The sequence below is a fragment of the Chlorocebus sabaeus genome, chromosome 18, assembly GCF_047675955.1.
Source record: "Chlorocebus sabaeus isolate Y175 chromosome 18, mChlSab1.0.hap1, whole genome shotgun sequence".
Classification (NCBI taxonomy): Eukaryota; Metazoa; Chordata; class Mammalia; order Primates; family Cercopithecidae; genus Chlorocebus; species Chlorocebus sabaeus.
The window spans coordinates 5,647,501-5,671,126 of NC_132921.1; the positions used below are offsets into that span (position 1 = coordinate 5,647,501).

Genomic DNA, 23,626 nt, shown 5'->3' on the forward strand with positions numbered 1-23,626 from the left:
TTTCTTGTTCATTTAAACAAATATATTCAGACTTACCTATTTTTTATACATTCTCTTTTACCAAAAAACATCCTAAAAGGGGAGGAAATTTAACTTTCATAAATGTATTAGGTTGCACATAATTTGCCACCAATTACTAAAATTAAAAGTGCTGAGAAGTTATTAAGCATCGTATACAATTCTACCAAAAGATCTCTCATGAGAAAGCATAGCTTTACCAAAGAACTATGAAATCATAGTTCATTTGTACCAAAAATGGTGAAGTTATGAAGTTATATTACAAAATATGGAGCCATAGACCATTTTTTAATTGCCAAAAATTTGATAACTTAGGTTATCTAGGGCAATTCTCTCTGAAACTTTTACATCCGTGAAATTTAAAGGTTCTCTTAAAATCCAAAACTGTATGATTCTGTTATTCTGCAATAAGCTACATAGCGTTAGGACAAATTAAATAAAGTAAGCCAATGACACTTGCAAGGCATATGAACAGAGGCCTTTAAAAAGCCCAGTAGAATAGACCTTCCCTCATAAAAGCTGGTCAAGTAGTATTTCTGGAAAAAAAAAAAAAATTATGTGACCCCTTTAGAACCTCAGTGATTCTATAAATATAAGATCATTAATAAAGCTACGAATTATGCCACTAAAGAGAAAAAGGAACTCCACAGCCTGTCTTCAGGACGTCATTACTGGGTAACATCAACCTAAGGCACCAAAATGTAGACAATGCAGATGATGGAGTTGGCTGGAAGAATACACATGTGAAGGCGCTGACAGCACGCACACGGCGGCGAGGCAAGGCGGGTCAGCCAGATCTCACAAGCTTCTGCCACTGTTCTCACAAGGAGGGAAAACAGCCTTAAAGCAGAGCTCAGTGACAAACCAAACACCAGAGGCTTCGGAGAGAAACTTCTCTGGACTCAATGTCACACCTGGCAGCTGGCAACTTTCTATCAAAATGTCTCCATTTCCTAAGACAGCGCTAATCAACATTTCTTTCTCAGATGGCGGCAGCTTGATGAAGTCCTGGTTAACAGGTGAGGGGCAAGTCAGCTGCCTGAAAGCCTGGCGGTGGCTCTCCCTCCATGAGAGACACCCCATTTGAGAAGGCTTGCTCTCCTCTACAAACAGCACATGCTGACTCATGGCCTTCTCCTCTAAGAAGGTCTTTCCTCCCAGGAAAACGCTTCCTGACAACACGGTCAGTTGATGTTGCCTCTTCTGCCAACTGCAAGTTATAGGAAGAAAAATACTTCCTAAAATAAAATGTCCAAATCCAACTCTTCTCATCACAGTAATGAGTTGAATAGCTGCTCAAGTTATTTCACCGTTATTTCAGATAAAATCTTACAATAAACACTAATAATTTTCTAACAAATTACATTTTTGCTGAAAGTCACACTTTACATTCATAACGTCCAACAAGAAACAAACTTTTCTCCTTTACTAAATGGGGTAGTTTTTGTACTAAAGGACTAAATATTTCAAAAATCCCTTTTTCTTTGTTTACATGTCAAGCATATGGTGTGGATCTTATTTATGAATGTGGGAAATCATGATCATGCCTCAAGCCACAAAGCTACCTTATTTATTCATTTAGTAATAAACACTTATTCATTTAGTAATAAACACTTGTGAATTTAACACTAAACCTGAAAACTAGAAATACTACACTCCAGACATCGATTTATGCCAAACTTGTATTTCTAGCTAACAATGATTATATCCAAAATACTTTTTATTATTTATCTTCACCAACTCCAGCAGTTGGATTCTTTTGACAAAACTGTTTTGTTTCTAATCACTTCTTCAGATATTCTAGAAACATACAATGAGTAAAGAAAAATTAATAAAACAATACTGAGATTCACATTGTGGGTTCTCTCACTAGTTAAGAACTCTGTCACAGTGGTCTCTGAACACGCCCGTTCAAAATAATCTACAGAAATTTAAGTTTCATGTCTTAGGAATAGACAATGCTATGGATGTTAAATCTATAAAAGTCAATAGCAAATAAGTAAGAGAGGAGAGGTGCGTATATAAAAGATATTTTCTTTAATCTGACGAAGTGCCTCATAGATTCTGTGAGACGTGGAGAAACTGCTCCACAATTGACATGGTCTTTGTGACCCTCTTCCAGCTTCAACCAGAGCAGCTTGGCTTTTACTGATTTCACACAGTTGTGTTCCATGTAAGTTTTAAAGTTGTTTTTTGTTTCAGCTAAGGAAAAAGAGTTAATGCTAAGAAAACCAACAATAAAGAAATTGGTTTGAAAATAAAGAAGAATATTTTCATATTCTTTTGAACACACTGAAACTTTGAAATATGCTCATATATTGTCATTATTGTAAGTATTAATTTTAAAAATAAGCATGGGGGTCATGCCATTAATTAAAATTTCTCCTGATGTTCAATATTTTATTATCATATTAACAATATAATGTTTTCAAAGGCAAAAGGCATAAGTTTTAGAAGACTTGTTATCCAGAAATAAGTCTGCCACTATCTAGTTGCCAAAAATATAAGGCATACCCATATTGCATAACCATAAATAGGAAAAGAGAAAAAGGCATTCTAAACACTATGCATTGCATAGTGACAATGAAAGGAGAAATTATTGTTTTAATTAACTTCAAAGAAAATTTGGGTCTAATTTAAATAAACACTTTCATCTACATGTTCTGCTGAATCTGCTGTTTCCCATAATCCTTTGCTCTGTGTGATTAGCATGAAAAAACAAAACAAAGATTATTTAGAACTTCATAACTAAAAATGTCTTGAATGTCTTTTTAAAAAATTAGTACCTTTAGAATGATAAAATTCCATACTTAAACAGTATGATTGTTTTTGTATTTTAGAACTATAAAATCACATTCGTTTCACCAAAATCTGCCAACCAAGGAGGGGAAACGTTGTCCTCAGCATCACAGATGACATTCATTCTAAGTACGATGAACTTGAGAGTGACTCGGTAAGTGGCAGTGCCATATAAAGTTCCATAGAACCATGCAAGGTGCAATACTACTGGGACTGTGTCTCATAAATTAGACAGGCTGAGTAAAAGATCATCATGAAAAACCAAAATCTCAATGAAGATTTTAGTATCCTAAATCCAGTAGTACTTACTGAGTGTGAATCCCCTTCTTCAACACGCAGACAGGAAAGACAAGCTGACACCAGCCCTCAAGAAATTAACCATCTAGTCTGGAGACAGGACAAACGCCTTTTTAAAAGGAAGGCAAAATAGAATGGTGCTAAATCAGCATTCTAAGTGGTAAGATGTGACTATTTGGAATGGAATCTAGGAAAGGCATCACAGAATAAGTGAGAAAAAATCTGAGCCTTGAAAATGAAGTACAGGGAGCCATGGCTTTCTGAATGGCAGTGAGTGAAAATACTGACGGTGTCGATAAATTCATGTCAGGTTCACCAAAAGCTGATACATTTCACCAAGGTGAGACTGCTTCTCATCTCACTTTGACCAGCCTTCTTCCACGATAGGCTTACTGCCCAATGCTATGTCTAAGAAATCATTATTCACAAAACAATAAAAAAAACTGGATTAAATTAAATCTCAATGGAAAGGGTTATTTCCCTGAAAAGCAGATCTTTATATTGACATCATATACTAGAAACATTTCTATATAAAATTAGTTTGACTCATATGAAATTAACAATATTTGACCGTTTTTAGCATAGTCAATGTCAAGTTCATATGATTCAACCCAAGGAGGTAGCAATATCTTAAAAATATCAAACAGTGCCTTAACGCTCTCGAAAGGAATAACGGAAATGACAGTCAGACATCTTGCAGAACCGGAGGATGACCACAAGATCAAGATGTCAAATAATGGGATTATCAATCATCGGCTTGTTTTCTCCTATGAGTACTAAGTGTGAGAAAACACCACAGTGTTAGTAGAGGATCCCTTTGTTCGAAGCTCACAATAGATCAATCACGCAAGTGGCCCTACGACCAAGAACTGGGGGAAACCCTGTTGTAGAAATAACCTATGTAAATACTTCCTTTGTCCTATCGTAGCACTGTAGCATAATGAAACAAAAAAATCTTGTTTCTCATAAAAATGATCAAATTGCTTTGATGCAACTTGACAAAAATAACTTCAGATAGATTCTGTTTCCTGAAAATTCCTCACGAAAAATTTTAATTTGGACTTTTATAAGCAACTACCAAGACATCATAAAGAACTGCTCACAAAAAGTCAGTACTGTATAATGAAACTGTATCAAAGTTAGTAATTAGGCATAATTGAAGACTGTAGTGAACATATAGGTCTTTGTTCTCTTTAATTCTGGCAATGACTGGGAGTTAAAGATAAGAGCTTAAGGCATATTTTAGTCAGAGTCCAGCTGTATAAGCCCCAGTGTTCTAAAAGTAATTTAAGTGAAATAAAAGAAATAATGGCCAAAAATATTCTAGATGCCAACTGAAGAAAAACACCTAAATTCTTAAAAACTTAAAAACGGCAGATATTCTTATACCCCAAATCTGAGTGAACTACTAGACTAAATGGTAGCAGAAAATAAAAATCCTTTAAAAATTAATTTATCACAGCAGACAACAATGTATTATTACACACAAGGGCAACTGGAAGGTTCATACTACAAAAGGTATAGTTCAATATCTCTACAGAATTCGGTTTTATCTTATTTCTATATAAGAGGCAAGAGAATGAAATAATCGCCATTTTAGTAAAGATTATAAGTGTACTAACCATGTATCTCTGGCCTAATAACTCACTGAACTGGTACTGAATAACATAATTATAATGTACGCAGAATTATTACAGTCTTTTGGTTTCTTTTTGGGGAGATGGAAGGATTAGATAAAGGTATTTCTAATCTAAACACATATTAGCATATGTATTACCTTTTATTCTCTAATGTTTCATGGGAATGTGATGAAAAAGAAGATCAATTAGAGATAGAGTAAACAAGAAAAGCACTCACAGAAGACAGCAGCCAGGGCGTCAGACTGGGACTTGAAATAAAGACATGATTTGGACTTGCAACCACGAGAGGTGGGATGTTATATGAGAGTATTGGAGAATAGGTAGAACAAAAGTACAGGGGGAAAAAAACAAAACAAAACACAGATACAAAGGTAAGGGAAAGATTTTAACAAAATAAAACAGGATGAAAAGGGTTATCTGCAGGCTGGTCTGCAATATGAAATTGAAGAGAAAGAAACTAAATTAGTGACTGGGGAAGAGAAGAGACCAGGCAGTAAACCAGGAAAAAGGAGGTGGAGTTCCAGGACGAATGCCACAGAAACACTGTGAATCCACCAGCCCAGGCTCCTTCCCTGGGCTCTGCACTCCACGCTGTCAAAGTTACAGTTCCAAGGAGTTCTCAACTTCTCTGGCTTTCTCTTACAGACAGAGGAAAAGACGACTGGCACAGTAGCCATGGCCTGTTCTGCTGGATTCCAACTCAGTTCCCAGGTTCATCCTGACATGCCCATATTCTCCTCTCCACTACACCCCCTTCTGCCAATGAAATACCCTCACTGGTGAGCATTTCCTAAAATAACGCACACAATTCTGGGTTCTTAGTTCTTTACCTTAGACCGCTCTTCCCAACCCTGTGCACAAGGCCACTCAGCTCAAGGCACACCGGAACAAAACACACCAAGCTCTCCCACCCCTCCCAGGGAACCTGAAATGTGCTCTCTGGTGGAACTGCTCTAACCACCTTTCAAACACCCTTCGAGAGGAGCTTTCTTAACCACTCATCCTAAAGTAGCGCCTCTCCCAGACACTCCCTGGAACAACATCCTCAGTCTACACCTACGAAAATTATCTTTTGCGTATGTCTTGCCTCTCTATCCTGACCTGTGACATCAACCCCAAGATTAAAGTCCATGAGAACAGAGGCTGTGTCATCTTCAAACACTATAGACTGCCTAAGTCTCAGAACCTAGCAGTAAATGTTTATTGAGAGAATAAATAGGTGAACAAACAAGTTGCCCCATTATCATTCACCCCCACGAAAACCCTTAAGCACGAATAATAGTTCTATTTGTCACATATGATAAATAACTATATGATAATCAATATTTCCTAAAGAATAAAATCATATAATATTCAAGTTTATTAATAAAATCATACTTTATTTATTTTATATATTCATATTTTATATTTACTTTATAAATAAAATAATATCCAGGACACACAGAAACTTCCTAGATTAAAATTAAGGAATGAATCTTAGAAGCACCAAGAAACAAAAACTACTTTCTGTGACATACACAACTAACACTTAAAAATTCACTACCTCTATCATGATAATTTCTACTAAAGTAGTAAACTGTGGTGGTGTTTTTTTTTCCCAAGACAACCAAGATACACTAAAAGAAACAGTATTTTTTATACAGCTAGAGAGCAAGGACTCTGGTATAAAAGGAAAGGAATCCTCTCCTTTCCTCGGGAGTACTTATTAACCAGGTCTGCTCAGCAAACTTTAGAAGCAAGCATGTTTTTAAACAAATAATTCTGAGAAGTAAAAAGCTCCACTGGAGCACTACACAGAAGTGCACAGCGGTTTCCTGCAACACAGCAAGCACAATTAAAATATACCTAATCACAGGGATGCACAATGCTCAATACAATGCCCCCAAAACCAAATGGCTAAAGATACATGCACTTCCAGAAAAATACTGGTTTTACTCAAACACAATTTCTATTGCAAAACTGCCCTTGAATTACATGAGCTTTGATTTATGGAAGGTTTTTAAAATATATTGCTGAAATAAAATGGGACTTCCCATAAGGAAAAAATAAATAAAACTGGAAATAACAGTAGTAAATAAAATGCATTCCTTTAAGGCCATCCTACTCACTAGAGATGGATCACAGTTTTGGCCATGAGCTTCCCAGCAGTAAATGTAAAGAGGAAAACTCAATCATATACATGATTTGCTAGTATCAAAGGCTAACAACGTGTTAGAGAAAAGTACAACTTTCTCTGGAATAAAGACCAGAGAGAAATGATTCCTCTGAGTCTTAAAAGAAAGTTGTATTTCCATGAACAGCCTCCTAAATACTATCTTTACAATAAATATATAACTTTTATAAGGTTACTTCTTAAAACAGTCTTAAATTTAAGTCATTGTCATAACCGTGCTAAATCAGCATAGTCAATTTATGGAAAGAAGAAAACGAAACAAGGCAGTGAAGAAAAGCAGTTCTCTAAGCAATGGAAATAACTGAAAGCTAAAACTGAAAGTATATTAAGAAATGAATTGAAGAAATAAGTAATCATGACATCAAAGTAAATTAACTGACAAACACATGAAATCCGGATATTTTATGTCACATTTGACTGTGTAACTGATGCAGGAGTGCCAGTGACATTGTTTCCTAAGAGCTGAGGAACCCAACGAAGAGAGAAGCTTGAAGAGAGGGCTCTCCACCCCGCAGAGGAGCCATAAGTATCGGCTGCAATCCTGAGATTCTGCAGCACAGATGCTGACTTTTGTTAACTGTCACCTGCAAAACTTACAAAGCAGAAGTTATAAAATATTATTGCTAGTAATAACACATTGGTGACGAAGCAACCACAGATCATCTACATTACTCACAGAATTACCCATAGAACTTAGAAATGCTTCCCAATCCCAGAAAGATAACTTTGGTGGGATATGAGGGCATATCTCCTATCTCCACATGTGCCTTAGTAAATTGCTGGTTTATTAGCAAACACAGTACAAGAGAAATTCTCTAAAACTAAACACTTTGGCTTTAGATGAATTGATAAGACTTCTAGCTATCTTCCCATGTAGAACAAATTTACCTAGCAGGACTATCACACTATTAAATTTTACTTTTACAGCTGGGCATGGTGGTTCACACCTGTAATCCCTGCACTTTGGGTGGCCGAGGCAGGTGGATCACCTGAGGTGACGAGTTCAAGACCAGTCGGCCAACATGATGAAACCCTGTCTCTACTAAAAATACAAAAAATGAGCCGGGTGTGGTGGTGGGTGCATGTAATCCCAGCTACTCAGTAGCCTAAGGCAGGAGAATCACTTGAACCCAGGAGGCGGAGGTCGCAGTGAGCCAATATCACACCACTGCATTCCAGCCTGGGCAACAAGAGAGAAACACTGTCTCCAAAAAACAAAAAAAATCCTACTTTTTTACAATAAAACCAGGTCATGTGATCATAGATACTATTTATATTTAACGGTTTACAGGTTAAGAGATGGAAAAAATGAAAAACCAAAGAGTTCCCAGCTCATGTAAAAGCAGTACATCATCAAAATATAACCCTCTTCCCCACTCAAGAAAATAAGCAACCCAGAATGGAAAGAACTGACATGTTTTCCTCCACGTTAGCCCAACAGAATTATTCCTTGTGTAAATATTTTTTAAGGTGGAGAGAAGCCCATAAACATTTTATTTTTCCTAAATTGGCCCTCATGGGAAAAACAAAAGAAAAAGAAAAAATATTCCTAACTATGGACAGAAAAGAAGAAATAAGGGAAAGATTAATACGTAGTGGGTAAAGGGGAGAGCCTGAAGCCTCGACACACAGGTGACTGAAAAGTTTTACAAAAAATATTCCAGAAGGAACCCATGAAGAACATATCAGTCAGAAGACACTATCACAACACATCCATTAGAATAAATCACCCATTTCAATGATAAAACAGTATTTACCTTATAGAAATTTACTATGGAGTCATAGAGGAAAACTGTTTTCCCTTTAATAAAATAAAATATATGCAACAAGAACAACTTAGAAGTTACTTCTTTAAAGTGGAAAAGAGTGACAACTGTGACTTAGGAGATAAATCACATATGATAAACAGAATATCTTCTAATAGGAAATAATTTAATCTGTTCCCCTATAAGTTCCTCACGATTTCCATAAACGCATGGTTTTTCTCACAGAACAGCATCTAAGCTTCTAAATAACTCTGAAGCATCACTCACAACCGCACACATAATGTGTGTGCCATGTGAGTGTTATGTGAGTGCCATGTGTGCCACGTGTCATGTGTGTGATATGTGACGTGTGTGACATGACATATATGTGCCATGTGAGTGACGTGTGTGCCATGTGTGCCATATGCAAGTCATGTGAGTGACAAGTGCATGCCATGTACATGTGTTGTATGCCATGTGGGTGACATGTGGCATGTGCCATGTGCATGACATGACAAGTGTGTGACATGTGATGTGTCGTGTCATGTGATGTGTGTATGGTGTGTGCCGTGTGTGCCATGTGTGACGTGCAGGCCATGTGTGTGACGTGACGTGTGTGCCATGTGACGTGTGTGTGACGTGTGCCATGTGACGTGTGTGTGACGTGTGTGCCATGTGTGGCATATGACGTGACATGTGCCATGTGTGGCATGTGACATGCAATGTGAGTGACGTGTGACATGTACGTGCCTTGTGTGACATGTGATGTGCGTGCAGTGACGTGTGCCATGTGGCATGTGTGTGCCAAGTGAGTGACATGTGCATACCATGTACATGCTGTGTGCACCGTGTGACATGTATGTGCCATGTGAGTGCCATGTATGTGCCTGTGACATGTGACATGTGTCGTGTGCATGGCGTGCCGTGTGCCATGTTTTAATGCCATGTGGGTTTCCGTGTGTGCCATGTGACGTGTATGCCATGTATGTGCCATATGTGACGTGACGTGACATGTCACATATGCATGCCATGTAAGTGACATGTGTGCCGTGTGTGCCATATGCATGCCATGTGAGTGACGTGCATGCCATGTGCATTCCGTGTATGCCATGTGGGTGACATGTGAGTGATATGTGCGTGACAGGTGCATGCGCTTTTTCACGGGTGCTGCTGTTTCAGATATTTTCATGTTTCATAAAAAAAGGTGACGCTCCTGTTTAAGCTGGAAAAATAGAAAGCAATGATGCTTTTATACCACTTCAACTTATAAATATCCAAGTTTTTGAGAAAATAGAGAAAAAGGAGCCAAGAGTCTCCAAAAGACCCGCACAATGCCATGTCCTATTATAGTGGCTTCAAAGGAATCAGAACAAGCATCCGGGCTCCAGGACATCTCCCCGCAATTACATTAGTTGGGGTAAAGATTCGACTCATCAGTAAGATCAATGTAGCTGCTAAAAGAAAGACAGCTAACCCCAAATCCCAAATGTATCATAAAAGGGGAGAGGCCAGCACAAATTTCAGGGCTCAGTAATCTGGAGAACCTCAGAGAAAATCTTAGCCTAAGCAAAAATACCTACAAACCTTGAGCCAAACCCAGCAGTCCGAACACACCCAACAGCTATGCTAACAACAGTGCACTGAGGGTAGGAAACTTCACAGACGCCGACAAAAATGGCTGCACTGGAAGAAATACGTAAGGTTCTGATCTGAATATTCACCAGTAAAAACACAAGTACTTTTCCTGGGTTATGAAATTATTTAATGCTTATACTTTATGATACACTCATCTAATTTTAAATTCTTCTTTGGTAGTTTTCTGAGTTTATCAGCCTTCTTGAGACACTGCCAGTGGAGATATGTCCTGACAGCATCTCTGACACCACAAAAGCAACGGATCAGATGCAAAACTCTACACGAATCATTTCCCTGTCCTCCTATTTACAGTCATTCAAAGCCCAGCTGATTTCCAGCACTGAACAACTAATACCATCCACTTCCATTGTAATTGCACCTGGCTTTCACAGAAGATATACTTAGTATGGCTGTTCCAATTGTGATAATTGTAGATAAGCTCGTTTTCTAGATTACTATTAGTGAATTCAAAGAGTCATAAAGATGCTTTGGCTTACTTATACCACAAAGAGAATTACTCATTTAAAATAGGGAATACTTTCAAATGAACTCGCAAGTTAACTGGAGTTTATTATTTTAGAATGTGATTTGAATGTGGTTATATGTAATTGTTTGAATTTAAGTGTGTAGGATTTCAGAAATACTGTAGGATACTATACTAAAATAATTTAATGCAGATGTAGGAACAAAAAAGTATAATCTTACACAAGCCATCACTCAGGTGTTCACAGAGTCTCAAAGAAAATATTTGAAATAATTTAGTTTTCTGTTTCTAATGACAGTCATGCTGACAAAATTTATTGGATCATCAAACTTTATAGTACAAGCATATGGATTTGTTTTTAATAAATTATAATTTTTGCATATATCAGTCAAAGCACAAGGCCTAAATACTTGCAAACAAAATGCATTATTAATTTAATTGTCACAGCCTATTTAGCTAACCTCTATTACTATTTGCTATAATATGCAATGCATTAGAGTGGAGAATCAAATTCAAAACATTTTTTAAAACTTATTATATTGTCCTGGAGAAATTAAAATACAGCAAGCTTGCAAAAGTATAACCAAGGCTTTAATGCTTTAAATAGGTAAGAAAAATGTTTAACTTAATTTAGAGAACGGTTATGCCCAGACTGATGGTTCAGCATGCTGATGAAGGGTTTGCTTCCTAAAACCACCAGAAGGCAGGCAGGAAATGGAAACGAGGAGACTGGCATTGCTGGCTCTAGATTACACCACTGAAATCTTGATTTGCTCTAGCTACAGGTGTCTACTGGAAAATTATACTACTGCTGGGGCCCTGGCATTCCCGTGTAGTATTTCTCTGTAACAGGAAACAGTGCCATATAAGCAGACGTCAAAAACAAGAAGTCCTCTCAAGGAATTTTTACAAGGAAAAACAATTCAATCAAAGATGTTTGGTTTAGAAGAGTGTTGCTGCTTGGAGTACTTAAAAGGTACCGATCCACATGGTGGGTGTGCTTCCCCATTTGAGATTCATTTCTTGATGTGAGGACAAAAACAGTGTCAGTACCTGAGAAGAGCTTACCATGTGCCAGAGGGGAGAAATCCAATCTTTCTCCTGCCTCAGTTTTAATCTCCCTTTATGTATTCAGGACAGATATAAATATTAAATAAAAGAAAAAAAAAGTATCCTGGAATGTAACGAAAAGGGTAAATGAAAATAAACAAATAAATAAATTTTTGGTTCTCGAATTCATAATATATAGGGTATGTCTAGTATTTTAAGGTGTTTAATACATGAACATATATACATACACACACATATATGGGGAGATCAATTTTTCCCTGTGAAACAATATGAACAATTCTTCAATTTTTAAAAAACTTCTAAGTAAAAACCAAAATGACATAGTTAAATTAAAAATGTATACTATTTAAAAATACAGTTGGGAATATTTTCTTTTTACTACTTAAACAATCTCGACTGCTTTCATTCAAATTTATTTTGAAATCAGAGCCAGAAAAGTAACAGTTCAATCATTTATTATTTATGAGATATTGAATAAATTATTATTGTATTTTCTAGGCTCAGTCCTTAGATCTATACAACTGGAATAATAATGAACTGCTAATAAGGTCAAAGAAGGATTAACTGAGATAATGCATGTGAAAGCAATGAAAACATAGCAATTACAAATATGTTCTGTTTCTACATACTTAAACAACACTTATGAAAAATAACTTTGACATGTCCCAAATTATTCTTTTAAAAATATAGCATCCTTTTAAATTTCAAGAATAATCCATCCCTGACACATTCAATGCATGTATTTTGGCTGCAATTATTAAATACAATGTTACAAAGAAAGATACGGGAAATCGGCTGGGCATGGTGGCTCAAGTCTGTAATCCCAGCACTTTGCGAGACGGAGGTAGGCTGATCACGAGGTCAGGATATTGAGACCATCCTGGTCAACACGGTGAAACCCCGTCTCTACTAAAAATATAAAAAATTAGCCAGGCACGGTGGCAGGCGCCTGTAGTCCCAGCTACTTGGGAGGCTGAGGCAGGAGAATGGTGTGAACCCGGGAGGTGGAGCTTGCAGTGAGCCAACATGCGCCACTGCACTCCAGCCTGAGTGACAGAGCGAGACTCCATCTCAAACCGAAAGAAAGAAAGGAAAGAGGGGAGAGGAGGGGAGGGGAGGGGAGGGGAGGGGAGGGGAGGGGAGGGAAGGGAAGGGAAGGGAAGGGAAGGGAAGGGAAGGGAAGGGAAGGGAAGGGAAGGGAAGGGAAGGGAAGGAGGGAAAGAAGGAGGGAGGGAGGGAGGGGAAGGGAAGGGAAGGGAAGGGAAGGGAGGGAGGGGGGAGGCAGGGAAAGAAAGAAAGAGAGAGAAAGAAAGAGAGAGAGAGAGAGAAACAGAGAAAGAGGAAATCAAACATATGGGTGCAAAGGAGACATCCCAAGATCCAAAAATTTTGACTCAGTAGCAGTCTGTGCCCATACTACTATACTAAAGAAAACAATATGCCTGACAGAAAGGTCAACTTAAGTTCCCATAAACAGAGAAAATACTGCTAAGAGCATTTTATATTTTTAAAAAGACTATTAAATATTTACAAATATGACTGAAGACCTCAGGCTTCAGAGTAACTGAAAAAATTGCACCACAATTGACCTTTGAAAACAGTATTAAAAAAACTAAAATTTCTGAGGGTATCTGTAGAATTTTGGATCCTACTTTGGAGAATCTGAGGGGGACTGAAAATCTATCCTGACTTTAAGGAAATTGCCAGTGCTCACGTTAGTTTTGAGTGAGCTGCACATTTTAAAGATTTAAAATATCAGAAGTAGCCATGTTCACCTGGTAGCTGACACTGCTATATTTCAGTTCACCTAATATAATTAAGTCTATGTGATGAAGCTAATTATGATACAGTAGCAAGAAAAAAGAAAACCTGGCAGTTGATGACATAGTAATTGTAGTGTTATTTTTCATGACATGGCAACTGTAGTATTATTTGGGGGATGACACAAGATATATTTCTTTTTAATATCAGCAACCTTTAAGTCTACAGTAAGAATTCAAAACTGTTATTTTAAAACCTCAAAATAAGAATATATAATAAAACAAAGTTGAGTTTTACATATTTGTTTTAGCACACTCAAATGCATTTTCAGAAGGTAATTCCCTCCAATTTAATTCTTCTAGTATTTCAAGGTTGTTTCACAAATTCAAAGTCCTCCAAATGCTTTCAACTACTTCTAGACTCATTTTAATTAAAATATGTTAAATTTTTGTGAAACGATGGCATAAAATATGATATTCGACAAAAGAGTACCACAAATAGAAACATGATGAACTGACGTGAAAAAAAATTCTAGAAGTCATGTCATTAAATAAAGCCTAAAATAAAAATCAAATTGTATTTTTAAATGAGAAAAAAATGAAAATTACCTTTCTTTTGGGGTGCCAACTCCATGCTTGCCTAGTAAATGAGTATTTAAGTGCTTCTTCATCACAAAAGCAACCCTAAAAAATAAATAAAGGTAATTATAAAACTAAAACTTGACTCTCTGCAAGAAATCTGTACAAAAAGTACTTAAGAATAATATCTGGGAACTGAACAATGAGATCACTTGGACTCGGGAAGGGGAACATCACACACCGGGGCCTATCATGGGGAGGGGGGAGGGGGGAGGGATTGCATTGGGAGTTATACCTGATATAAATGACGAGTTGATGGGTGCAGCACACCAACATGGCACAAGTATACATATGTAGCAAACCTGCACGTTGTGCACATGTACCCTACAACTTGAAGTTTAATAATAATAAATAAATTAAAAAAAATAATAATAATATCTATATGCAAACATAGCATAAAAAGCATATTACAGTGGCACTCTTGCTACACCAAAGCTTGCATAGAGATTAAATATATTGTAGGACTTCAAAAGAAGTCTACATCTAAATTGACTGGTTCATTTTCGTCTTGGATACCCTAACAGTGAGCAAAAGAGCACAATGATTGTAGTTCTTCAATCCCTGTCTTCACTTCCAGGTGGTCAGAAGGATGAAGCAATACCTCAGTATAACATGCACAGCCCCGAGGTCATCACACACTTCAATCAGGAAATGAGTTTGAGAAAATGTCATTTTATTAAATATTTAAAGGACCATAAAAGAGAAAAAGAATGGCTTTCATGGAGCTTCCTTAAAAACAGGGTAATAACTTGAAGAGAGGTTTTTAAAAATAATAAATATTTACTGTATCTATAGCACAAAAAAAATTGTATTGAAGTACCTAGATATCAATAACTAAAACAAACAAAAAGTATTACCTGACATACTATCTTATTTTATACACAAATCAGCTTAATTCAATTTTGTTGACATAAATATGAACTGGACAGGAATCAGCAGTACATGAACGCCATTCTACCCCTGAACACAGTGCAGTATCAATTTAATTACATCATGTGATTATTTAAAACAATTTAGATCAGAGACATTCAGAAGCATCAAAACTAAAACGGCTCTCTGGATAAGCAGAAAGAAAATTTACTGTTGTAACTTTCAGCGTAAAAGGGCTTGCAAACATTTTTGTTAATTATGTATTACAGCTGTCCTTCATAAAGTTAATTACTAATAGCTGAAAGGCAACAGAATCTATTTGCATATGTACATGAAAGACATGACATATGCAAAAATATGATTTTAATTAGCATTCTATGATATGAAGAGCTACAAATCAAATTGGCATGTTATAAGATTCTCAACATTAAACACTGAATTCATCTGGACATGTTTGCACAAATGAGCAACGTAAGACTGTAAAGTACTATATCCTTGCAGAAAAGACTTGTGACAAAAGCCAAAAGCAAAACGACTTCTAAAAAAATGCTTCTTTTCTTTTGATGTCTAATTTATTTTGTTTAATTTCATATAATATTATAGAATCTCAGGTTTAAGGCCAAATGACCATGACTTCTTTATCCAAATAATGCACTTATATGCACTGAAAATAACAATCATTCTACTTAAATATTAGGTAATAACAACTATGGTCAATACACACTTTACAACTATAAATAACTGGTACCAACATCAATCACTAAAATTAAATTATCACATATTAAAAAACTGGTAATATTAAAAGCTGAGCAAAAAAAAAAAAAAAAAAAGCACAAAAATTCTGTATTTGTTTCTGCTTGATTTTGACAAAATAACATTTTTCATTCCTTAAAAAAGAACCAGTAATAATAAGTAAATTTAAGTCATAACTTCCCTACTGTCCTCCATTGTCCTATAATTAAAAAAACATAAAGCTAATAGCAAAGAGCAAAGGTTAAAAACCCAAAGCTGCAACGCACAGCTTATTCACATGACCAAGTATAACTGAAGAGATCTGAACTTAGAATCCACAGTGCAGTTTTTAAGAGAAAACAAAATTATTAATTAAAATATTTAGGTTTTAAGAATTGAAGCAAAAATATTACATGGCACAGGGAAAGAAACTAGAGTAAACAGGGAGAAAAAGCTTTTGCCTGATATAATGTCCTAATGCGTGCTGAATGTCTCCAGTGCTGAGTATTTAGTGAAATGATAATTTTTATTATAATGGAGAAAAACGGAAAAAGTTTTAATACTGTAACACAGCTCAATTGTGTTCAAATGCAAAATATTTATTCAACCAACACTGGACTTAAAAAGAAGTACTAATTCTTTCAATTTGGCTTAAAGTATAAATAATGTAAAAGGCTCAAAATCATCCTCCGTTAAAAAACATATATAAGCCAAGCATGACCAGCATTAAATTACTGACCCATATGCACATAATATTGACAGTCATATGTGGTTACTGAATGTAGGCTACTCCTACACTAACACTGTAACATTATTGTTTTAAAATTTTTAACATAACTTTCAAATATATATATACATAATCTAGATATCACCAGAAATAAAACAGAAATGATGGCAAATCTGAAAGCTAGCCAATTGACATGGCTTGCTCCCCATAAACCCTCATTCTTTCATACCTTCACTCCCTGTTTCATCACGTTTACTGATCACTTACTATGTGCTAGCTGTGAAGGGGTCCCGCACCTATGAGAAAAACCAGACCGTTCGAGTCATGCCTTCCCGGAGCATTCTCAACAACCTGTGGCTTATCAACGGGATGCACTGACACTAAGCTTGAGCCACTCCTCTGTGGACAGTGCTAGTCATTCACACATGCATTTAATTTACATATTTATTACTTAAAGATCTACTATTATGCAAGAACAGTTCTTGGCAGCTGTGATGCACAGGTGACTAAAACAAATAAAAGTCCCTGCCCTCAAAAAATGTACAACCTAGTGAGAGACACAGACAACAAGAAAAAACAAACAAACAAAAAAACCCAGTAAAATATGTATCATATTAAGCAGTGTCAAGTGGTTGGAGAATAAATTAGAGAACAAGGATCTTAAAATGTCAGCAAGGGGTTGAAATTCTACATTTGGGTGGCTCAGGAATGAGACCTGTGAGTGAAGAGGATGAAGGCACGTGGCCTGCCAAGGTATAAGGACCTGCAACCCCAGCAGGAGAGAGCACAATCACAGACCTCTGAAGGCAGAGTCTCAATTCATTCTCACAGCAGTGACGTGGGAGCATAAACCTGGGGGCTGGTAAGTGGGGAGGAGGACAGTCCCATCCAGGGACGTTAGAAAAAAGAGGGCAGGTGAGAATGGCAACAATGAAGGCCACAATAGCCTCAGTTTTTATTCTGAGTGAGAAGAAAAGCCATCTCAGGTATCTGAACAGAGGAGTCACTTGTCCAACTTACTTTTTTAATTATTTTTTAAAAATAGCTCACTGTAATCTCAAAATCCAGGGCTCAAGGGATCCTCACACCTTAGCTTTCCCAGTAGCTGGGACTAAAGCCATGTGCCACCAGGCCTGGCTAATTAAACTTTTTTTGTAGAGACAGGGGTCTCACTATGTTGCCCAAGCCCAAGTTGGACTCAAACTCCAGGTCTCAAGGAATCCTCCTGCCTGGAAGTCCCAAAGTCCTGGGATTACAGGTGTAAGCCACCACACCTAGCCTCAACTTCCATTTCAATAGCACTCCTGTCTGTTCTGTTTTGAGTGTGTGTGTGTGTGTGTGAGAGAGAGAGAGAGAGAGAGAGAGATCAACAGTCTCTTGGAATAATCCAGGCAAAATGATAGTGACCTGGACAAAGGCTAGCAGTGAAGACGTGGTCAGATTTGGGATATATATTTGTAATCAGAGCTAACCAAATTTCTCTATGGATTGGATATAGAGTCTGAAAGAGAAATCAAATAAATGATCCATTTTTGGCTTAAGAGAAATCGAGCTGTTTTGAAGGAGATGGGTCTGGGACATGCTCATAAGGAAGTCTACTGAGCATCCCAGAGGCCTGTGGAACAGGAGGCCAACTCCGCCGCTCGAGGCCAAGACCCACGCTAGAACTGCTGTTGCTCAAGTCATCCATTTGCAAGCATCTAATCATCTGAAGGAATACCTTTAAATAAAAAATAATAATGTTTTTAAAATATTGATTGACTTGCAATCAATGTAAATGCCTAATACAGTACAACTTATTTTGGTGTAAAAAGAGCAATGCAGTAGTAATGCCTACATTCCAGTTTAAAAAAAAAAAAAAAAAAAAAAAAACCTCTTATTTTAGCATTATTTCATAATAAATTCTTGTACACTATACACCATATAATAAAGACCTGTTTCTTCAGTCCGTTAGGTTTATCACTATAACATTATTTCAATTTGAGAGTCATGGCAGATGATGTAACTCATCCACTAAAGTACATACAGCTCAGCTGACCCTTGAACAACATGAGTCTGAACGGCCCGAGTCCACTTCTACTACGATCTTCTTCCACCTCTGCCACCCTTGACACAGTAAGGCCAACCTCCCTCCTACTCCTCAGCCCACTCAATGTGACGATCAAAAGGATGAAGTCCTTTATGATGAGCCACTGCCACTTAAAGAATACTAAATATACACATTTTCTTCCTTATGATTATCTTAACGTTTCCTCTAACTTCTTTTATTGTAAGAACACAGCATATAATACATACACAGAATGTGTTAATCTACAGTTCCTCTTATTGGTAAGGCTTCTGATTGACAGCAGGCTATCAGTAGTTATGTTTTTGAGGAGTCAAAACCTACACTTGGATTTTTTACTGCATGGGGCTTTGGCTGCGTTTCTCTTGTGCCAAACAGGTTCCTATGGTTGACTGTTCTTCAGGATGACAACAGAAATGGTACCAAAAAGTAGGGGTAGGGAGAATTTTCAAATGAGTTTGGATAACACTAGGTTAAAAAGGTTAAGCTCTGGCCAGGCGCGGTGGCTCATACCTGTAATCCTATCACTTTGAGAGGCCTAGGCAGGAGGATACAAAGGTCAGGAGATCGAGACCATCCTGACTAATACAGTGAAACCCTGTCTCTATTAAAAATACAAAAACTTAGCCCGGCATGGTGGTGGGCGCCTGTAGTCCTAGCTACTCGGGAGGCTGAGGCAGGAGAATGGTGTGAACCCAGGAGGCGGAGCCTGCGGTGAGTCGAGGTCACGCCACTGCACCACTGCACTCCAGCCTGGGTGACAGAGCGAGACTCCATCTCCAAAAAAAAAAAAAAAGTTAAGTTCTATAGACTTCTCAGTCATGTATGTGCTGTTTAGCATGGTGAAATGGAAAGAAATAGGAGATCTGTATAATATTTTCTAACCTTATCGGACCACTAAATATTTGTCATAGAAAACATCTACTAGAACTGTGTCTTCAGGAAACAATTTAGAAAATGCTTACATTACTCAGTCAGGGCTTCCACAACAAAATACCTTAGACTGGATAAGTTATAAAGAACAGACATTTACTGCTTACAGTTCTGGAGGCTGGAAGGTCCAAGATCAAAGTACCAGGAGATTCAGAGTGTAATGAGGGCCTGTTCCTCACAGGGCGTCTTCTATGTGTCCACACAAGGCAGAAGAGGCAAACAGGTTCCCTTAAGCCTTTCTTGTAAGGACACTAATCCCATTCACAAAGGCTCTGCTCTCCCAAAATCAGCTCCCAAAGGCCCCAACTCTTAATACTATTGCACTAGGGATTAGGTATTGATATGGTTTGCATCTGCGTTCCCACCCGAAGCTCATGCTGAATTGTGACCCCCAATGTTAAAGGTGGGGTCTGGTGGGTGGTGATTGGTCATGGAGGCAGATTTCTAACGAGTGGTTTAGCGTCGGCCTCCTGGTACCGTCCTCACGATAGTGAGAGCTCGCAAGATCTGGTTGTTTAAAAGTGTGTAACACCTCCGTCCTCTCTCTCTTGCTCCTGCTCCAGCAATGTGAGACATGTCACCCTGCTGTCACTTTCTGCCATAACTGTAAGTTCCTGGAGGTCTCCCTGGAAGCCAAGCAGCTGCCAGGACGATGCTTCCTCTACAACCTGCAGAACCAGGAGCCAGTTAAACCTCCTTTCTTTATAAATTACTCAGCGTCAGGTATTTCATTATAGCAATGTAAGAACAGCCTAATACAGGTATAAACGTGAATTTTGGAGAGACACAAGCATTCAGAGCATGGTAAAGTTGGTGTCGAGTATGAGGACTGGTTTTGAACTTCTGATTCAAATATAAGAAACTATAAGAAAAAATATATGTGGGAACTGACAAATATCTGAGAAACTATGTGATAATGTCTATTTAGATTACTACATACTTGCAGTTGACATCATCAGATATTTAGCTACAAAGTACTGATTCAGTCCAAGAACCAGTCACGAATAATTTAAATAACCATTTGATGGCTAGCTATGTAACACAGTTAAACTATGAACTAAACATTGTATCCAAGTTACGGTTGTGTCAGGATACTCTCACCAACACTGTTCTGACGGGAGCAGAAAAAGATGGGTGTGTGTTGGGCCGGGCGCGGTGGCTCAAGCCTGTAGTCCCAGCACTTTGGGAGGCCGAGACGGGCGGATCACGAGGTCAGGAGATCGAGACCATCCTGGCTAACATGGTGAAACCCCGTCTCTACTAAAAATACAAAAAAATAAGCCGGGCGAGGTGGCGGGCGCCTGTAGTCCCAGCTGCTCGGGAGGCTGAGGCAGGAGAATTGCGCGAACCCGGGAGGCGGAGCTTGCAGTGAGCAGAGAGCGGGCCACTGCACTCCAGCCTGGGTGACAGAGCGAGACTCCGTCTCAAAAAAAAAAAAAAAAAAAAAAGATGGGTGTGAAGGGTAGAGTGCAATAGATAATACTGACATGGGAAAAACAGGTAAAGAAAACTAATAATAATCCAAGTAGAAACTTTCCAGCAACAATCCTAGCAGGCAGAAAGGATGAATAATTATTTTACAAAGCTTTGATAAACAACTTCATATCTAATTTTATGTTTACAGTTTATCCTTTTATCTATCACACTTTTATTTTTTAATTGTGAACTGTTCTTTTTCTTAGCTTCTTTCTTGAAAAAAAGTTAAGACTTGGAAAAGTTGAAAAGGCAATATATGAAATACTTGCACCCTCTCCAAACCAGTTCATCATTAACGTTTTGGGACGCCTGCTTACTTGCTCTCTCTCTCACTAGGAATGTATTAATACGTACTTTTTCTTTAAGGCATCTTAAAGTAAGTTACTGAGATGATACTTTTCCCCTAAAACTTCAGCATACAACTCCAAAGAAAGACATTTTTCTACCCATTGTGGATCAAGATCACACTCAAGAAAATACTGATTCAGTAATATCTACTACATAGTCTGTAAGACACACACACTGTGCTTCGTTATGTCTCCTTGGTCTCTTTCCATCTACAACTACCCTCGTTTTCTTTATTTGTATAGTGACAAAAATTCTGAGCAACCTAACTTACAATAATCTCCCACATATGGTATGTCTGATTGTTTCCTCATGATTTGATTCAGTTTAAACATTTTTCGCAAGAACATCACCTATGTATGTTGGATACTTCCAATAACACAGCATCAGGATAAAAGTAATGTCAGGTTCACATCCCTTTAGTCATGCTAAACTTGATTATTTGTTTAAGGTAGTAATCTCAAAGTTTCTTCAATATAAATACTTACTTGCCCTTTGTAATTAAGTAATCTGTAGGTGACATTTTGATTTTGTGTGAGTATCCTGTTCACTAACAACCTTCTCCCAATGGGATAGGCACCCATTAATGAATCTTGCCTAACTTGATTATTCTGAAAGCTACAAAACAGCAGTGTTCTATCATTCCTTCTATTTTAGTTAGCTAGCATTCTTTGATAGAGAAACTTAACCATTTTTCCCCCATCTTTCTGTGACATACTCTCTCACTCTCACTTTCTTTCTAAAGCACTTTATCTGGACTCCTGGATTTTATATCATATTTTATAATGTATTACCATAAATATGTCTTGTAATTCTCAAGTTTTCCCAAAATTGGCCACTGGAAACTCTTTAAAGTTGGCTACTCTGTTTTTTGACATCACTTCTCTTACTGTTGGTTTCCTTCCTTATTTTCTAGCACAACCAGCCTTCCAGGCCTAACAATCACTGTCCATGCTCCGGACCTGCAATCAGTCCTGGTTTCTTACAGTAATTAGTGGTGTTTATACAGCGAGACCTGGGTGCTAACTCTGACCACTGCTACAGGAGTATCACGGAGTCTAAGCCCTTTGAATCCACAAAGCTAGGAAATAAATGAACACACAAACAAACACATACCTGGTGGGTACAGAAGGAAATATACACAGAGGATTTCAACTGTAATGGCCACGTTTGGTAAATGAGTATTCACTGCAACAATCGGTATATCTTTTCGTTATTCTAAAATGTGTTATAATAAATTTTCAGGTGGTACAAATACATTACTGTAAATGAATCACATTTTAGCTTTTGCAGGACAGCATTCTATTCAAACAATTATTCTCATAAAACTTTAGTGTAAAGGTATTACTTACTACTTCTTTAAGCTCTCTAATAACTTGGCTTTTACTGATAGTTCCAAAACACTTTTGATCACTTTCTCTTTCATACTATTGTCAATTCTCGTTCCTCATCTTACCCTCTAAGGGTGATATATTTGTTCATATACATTCATATTTCAAAGGTATAAATCATTTCCTGGGCTTCAAGCATAACCTCCTTGTGGGTGACACTAAAATATATATTTCCACCCATGGCCTTTCCAGGACATTTTTTCTTGTCTGCATTGACAATACTGTAAAGCATGTCCAACACTCAGTCATGATTGTTCCAACGCTAATGATCTCCTGCAGAATTTATGAATTATATCAATTGTACCACCTTCCCGATTTAGTAATCTTACACTCATGTTCATACATCATCAATTGTTTCTTCATAATTTTTTGGAACCAAGACTTTTCTTTTTCTATTTTAAATAAACTAGTTCAAACCATTACGTCTGAGTACCACAGCTACAAGGCACTCTCCCATACAATTCACTCCATATACCCCAATGACGCGCCTTCATATAAATATGCTCACGTCATGCCTCAGCTCAAAAACCTATCATAATTCCCTTCTGAACTGGATAAGCACCAAATCTTAAGCAAACAAACAAACAGTCTTCAACAGTCATTCAGAATCAGGTATTCTAACTGCTGAAATACGCACTCTAAAAATAATATAAAATAAAAGATAAAAAGCTACAATCCAACTGAAAAGTGAGAGCAACCTAAAAGTTCAATAGCAGCGGCACAATCATGGTATAATATTATGCATCAACTGAAAATACAGAAAGCTGCTCTTGATAGCTTAGATTTTAAAAGGACAAAAAATACTACATACAACAAACCCTATGTA

The 23,626-nt window shown here is 37.4% G+C and overlaps 1 protein-coding gene across 2 annotated transcripts in view; it reads right to left on the reverse strand.

Annotated features, from left to right (window-relative positions):
- The window catches only part of ZNF407 (zinc finger protein 407), a 461,011-nt gene that overhangs the window by 276,072 nt on the left and 161,313 nt on the right, over nt 1–23,626 (reverse strand). For both annotated transcript variants that reach the window (XM_008013765.3, XM_073006236.1), the window contains one exon: nt 14,232–14,306. In XM_008013765.3, the coding sequence (XP_008011956.3) occupies nt 14,232–14,306 (75 nt within the window). The remainder of the gene's footprint in view (nt 1–14,231; nt 14,307–23,626) is intronic.